Genomic DNA, 4889 nt, shown 5'->3' on the forward strand with positions numbered 1-4889 from the left:
CAATATTAATTTCTTTTCTGAAATAATTATAGTCTTTAAGTCATGAAACTTACCAATTTTGGTATTTTCTTTACTTTTCCTGGACAGTGCCTCCCTCCCTCTCCGGTTCTGCATCAATTTGTACTAGGTCTATTGACTCTATTCTTCCTTGTTCCTTCATAAGAAACCCTTCCCAATAAAATAAAGGCACCCTGAACAAAATCAATGTTGTATCTACCCTATTTTTCTCTGTCACTTCCCCCAGTCACAAGTTAAAGGGAAAAAAAAAAAAAAAAGGAAGAAAGAAAACTAGGACACCGTGGATAAATTTATAACCACACACAACAATAAAATCTCATCCATTACAATTTTTCCAGCCAAGCCACATTTTTGTAGGCCTTATATATTGCCCCAATTCAATCTCTCAGCCCCCAATGATATCAACCCAATTGTCACTCAACCAATTGATGCCACCCATCAGTGAGTGCACCATGTACCATCGGGGAGAATTGCCCTCGTAATCATGCTCCTCCTCAGAACTATATTGCCAACTCCACAAATTCACCATCAATTCTACACAATCCATTCATTTCTATTGGTTTGTTCACTTTTAATAATTTGGTAGAGTATACTTCGAAATTGTTCGTGGTCTATATCAGTCTATTGATCGTATGTCGCCTACTAAAAGTTATTGTGTTGCCTCAGAGAGAGAGAGCGAGAGAGAGAATAAATAAATAAATAAAACTGCAATAAGCAGCAAGATATAATGCTGTTGTTGAAGTGCATTGTAAGCACAAGGAATTTAAAAAGGATGAAATTTATATGGAACATGCCATTTGAAAATCTTATGCTCAACCAATGAAAGCTTGGGTTTAATGCTTATTTGTTTTGACCTGTCATCAAACTAAAAACCTAAGTCTCATTTTCAATGGCGCAGACTTATTTTTTCACCACCGGGCACTTTTGAGCATGTTGCCTTTGTCTTTTCAGTGAGACAATCATATGCTCCCATTCTTTGTGCTCCTCCTACTTACTTGGAGCCAAATTATGTCAACAGGCTTATTATGATGCTTCATCATCTATCAACCATTGACGTCTTATTAATGGTATTCCTAATGCTGGAAATTGAGTTTCTAGGTGCATTCTAGAAGAACAAGTTTATTTTTGGAGTAATTTAGAAAGTAGAAATGAATTTCTTTTCTAGTTATAATTATAATAATCTTCAAGTTATAAACGATTACTTAATTACAGTATTGATTTTGGAATCTGTATATTTTGTGGTAATTGCGTTGAGTATTTCTCCAACAAATTGTTTATCAATGACCCAAGAATATGAACTTTCTACTTATAATCGTCACAAATTGAATTAATTTATTAATTTCTTCAGAAGTAATTCGCGAGATCATGCACCTCTCTTTCCTAGTTATGAAGGAAAAAGGTCCAACTGGTTGGATAGCAATGATTCGAAACACTTCTTTTTACACTATTTCAGAAATTCAAGGACTCAATCGTATAAATATGTAAAATACAAGACTTCCAATCCTAGCAGGAAAGGGAGGAATCCGATCCCCCCCAAAATTCTTATTCTCCCATCTACACATTTTTGTATCTATGTAGATTAGATATCTAGTGTCAATCCAAGACAATTTGAAATATTATTTCACTATCAAAAATTTGGGGCATGAAGTGCAATTAAATCCATTGTTTGGCCGATTTATATTACTATTATCAATTAGAATAATTTATGGTTGGTATGGTTTGACTAAAAAACGAAGTATCCAGGCTCCATTTAGAAAAAAACCCAAAAATACAAATCCAAAATATGAATTCTAATGTCTACCTAATCGTATTAAAATGAAAAGATCAATCAATTAATCATATTTAAAACTCCAGATAAAAGATAAATTATATTAAACACAAATAATACTATCTATAAGGAAATTCAACAATAGATATAATAAATGACTGTTCAGAAACCACTGGAAAAACTACCAAAAGTGAAACATTAATATTTAAGGGGAAAAAAAAGTCAATCAAATTCAAAACATAAACAAACTAGTACAGATGCAATTACAGTTTCCCTTCACTGTCACTACCATTCATATACAGAACAAAACACTGATTAACAAGTGCTGATCTTCATCTCTTTCCACTATGTAATACACTAGTCATTTTTCATTATAATCTTCCCCGATTCATGTGTATGTGCAAATTACAGGTTTACCATTGAAAATGCTAAGTAAAAAAATATAAATAAAAAAAACTAATCAATCTTACCTTTCAGATGTGATGAAATTCTTTAGTTATTCTTCCACCTTGGGCTTGGAACCGGCGGTGTTGGCGATAAAGGAAGATGTGGAAACCCCAATTGACCTGTGGGCAAAAATAAGCTCGGTGACGGCACAGCGTATGGAGATCTAGGTGATGGCACACATCCAAATGGCAACGGAGACAGCGGAAGAGTTGGAAATGATAGTGGTGAGGCAGTAGAAGATGACGCTGGTGGTGACCGTTGCTGCTGCTGGGGATGTGCAAGGCTGTTCCACCGCGGCAAAGCACCAGAAGAAGATGAGATTGAGCACTGGAGGTACCGCATGTGGGCGGAGATCGGGGACTCCGCCGCTGCGTGCACAGCCGGAAGCGGCGGAAGCGGGGAGAATGGTTGCACAGCCCGTTGACCACCGGCTAACCCATCCATTTGGGACGGGTCAGGACCTGAAGCCGGGACCCGTGCCAGAGGCGGCGGGCGGTTTATAATCTGAGCCAAGGGCGGGGGCCGGATCCTTTGAAGCCGGGAGCTCGGTGGCCTCGGCTGGCTTACTGGCGTGGGACGCTCGTGAGCTGTAGAGCCAGTGAGCTTCTGAACAACGTCGCGGAAGTCATTCTTGTTAATATTGTAAACCGGCGGCTGCTGCTGCTGCTGTTGCTGCTGTAGGTTGTTCTGCGGCGGCTGTGATTGGGGATTTTGATTGATATTCTCAAAAATAGGGATATTAGGAGGCGGTGGAGGGGGTAGTTGCTTTCTAGTGGGTTTGGAGATCTTGTGTGACATTTTATTCAAATGGATAAGGTGCACATCCCTGCCGGCGCCGGGGGTAGAGTCAGAGTTAGAGGCTTTATCCATACCGGCGCCGGGGGTAGACTCGGAGTCAGAGGCTTTATCCATATCCATCTAGATCTTTCTTTTTCTCTACGTTGAGTTTGTGGCTATACAATACTGTGGAAATTAGCCCAAATGGCCTCTTATCTTTTCACTTTATAAATTTAGCCTCCTCGATTTAAATTAAGAGCCTATTTGTGATTGATTTCTTTCTTAAAAAATTAATTTTTTGACCGTTATTTCATTATTTCAATTTTCATATTTGATTTCTTCTTTCACAAGTGAACTTCACTTTTCTTCTAACGATAAAAAAAAATCAATTCTCAAAATCATTCCCAAACAGGCAATAAATTTCTTTATTGTTTATACTCGTTTTTTTGCTCTTAAACCCTTGTTTGAATCACATTTTCTAGAAAAGAATGTATTTTGATAGTAAGGTGTTTGAGCTCCATTTTTATGAAAAAATACATCTTAGAATATTAGATTGATGAGAATGTGTAGTTGAAAAATAAGAAATTTTTTTATTTACGTTTATTATTATTTTAATAAATAATGTATAATTGGAAAGAAAATAGAGAAAATTATATTTTGGAAAGAATGGAAATCAAATAATGCATAAATTGACATAGAATGTGATCAAAAATTAAAAAAAATTGAATTTACGTGTAATATTATTTTACTGAAGAATATGGGATTTAAAGTAAGTTTTGAAAAAATTAATTTTTAAAGAAATGAGACTCAAACAAAGGTTAAATTTATAATTTTTCCTACTTTTTAACTATCTTTATTAAAAACATCATTTTCACCACCATTTCTTTTCATAATAGCCATCGAACAAGGGCATAATTTTGACCATTGAATTAAAATAAATCTTTTAGTATAAATGAAGTACAAAAATAAGATTGAACCCAAAAAAAAATAAAAAAAAAATAAAAAAATCAACACTCTATTTGTTCCCCAATTGAAAATCGATTCGTTTTTCCCAAGTTTCGCCACCATTCGACAAACCTTTAGTGGTGAAATTAACCTAATTAGGTGTACATTCATTGATTTCCTATTGTCCTTTTGTTTTTATGCTTTTGTGGATGTATTAATATTTAATACATCTACTAGTATAAAAAAACTTCAATTCCTTCCTATCATAAATATTTTGGTAATACCTTGTATAGGAATAAAGAGGGCTTGTGTCATGTACTTTCCTATATGTCGATAATCAAAATAGTTTACTCTTTTTAATTTGTATTTTAAGATTAATTATGGAACAATATGCATACATATTCTTTAGGATCTCTGACAAAGCCGTTGTTACATGAAAGAAATTAAAGGTTTTGATCATTTAGTTATCAATACGACGTTAGAAAATGTAGAGATTTAATCATGTATTTTGTATATGTACAAGAAAGTTATAATGTATATCATTCCGCAACTATTGAGTTCGTCAATTCAAAAATGTAAAAATGCAATATCTTTTCTTGCTGCACGAGTGGTAGATTTTGAGAAGTAAAAAAGGATGGTTTTTCATATTCCATTCTTAAATTTTTCCACTTGTCTATTATCAAAATACTAATTTTACTCCTAATTAATTAAAATTTAATTTGATACAGGTTAAGTAGCGTTTCAATAATAAAACATCTTCCATTCCATATTTCACGTTAAAGATAATTTAAATTTATTTGCTATTTTATATTGTTATATGAAAATGGAAAAAATGAGCATTGAATTGTAAGACAGGTGCATAAAACATGCTTGCGTGCTTATAACCGAGTTTGGAGTATTGAAACTTACTTGAAATCTCAAGAAAATGAGAGGT

General features: G+C 34.3%; 1 protein-coding gene across 1 annotated transcript; it reads right to left on the bottom strand.

The window, feature by feature from the left end:
- Positions 1-1959: 1959 nt before the first annotated feature.
- LOC111380359 (VQ motif-containing protein 9) lies at positions 1960-3211 on the bottom strand. Its single transcript, XM_023003894.1, has one exon. It carries the CDS (start codon positions 3149-3151, stop codon positions 2279-2281), a length of 873 nt encoding a protein of 290 aa, XP_022859662.1. The 5' UTR covers positions 3152-3211; the 3' UTR covers positions 1960-2278.
- Between the last annotated feature and the right edge of the window lie 1678 nt (positions 3212-4889).

This window comes from Olea europaea, unplaced genomic scaffold, assembly GCF_002742605.1.
Source record: "Olea europaea var. sylvestris unplaced genomic scaffold, O_europaea_v1 scaffold213, whole genome shotgun sequence".
NCBI classification, from domain to species: domain Eukaryota; kingdom Viridiplantae; phylum Streptophyta; class Magnoliopsida; order Lamiales; family Oleaceae; genus Olea; species Olea europaea.

Bases quoted from the DNA above. Each gene is read 5' to 3' on its own strand.
- LOC111380359 (XM_023003894.1), bottom strand. From the start codon at position 3,151: ATGGATATGGATAAAGCCTCTGACTCCGAGTCTACCCCCGGCGCCGGT.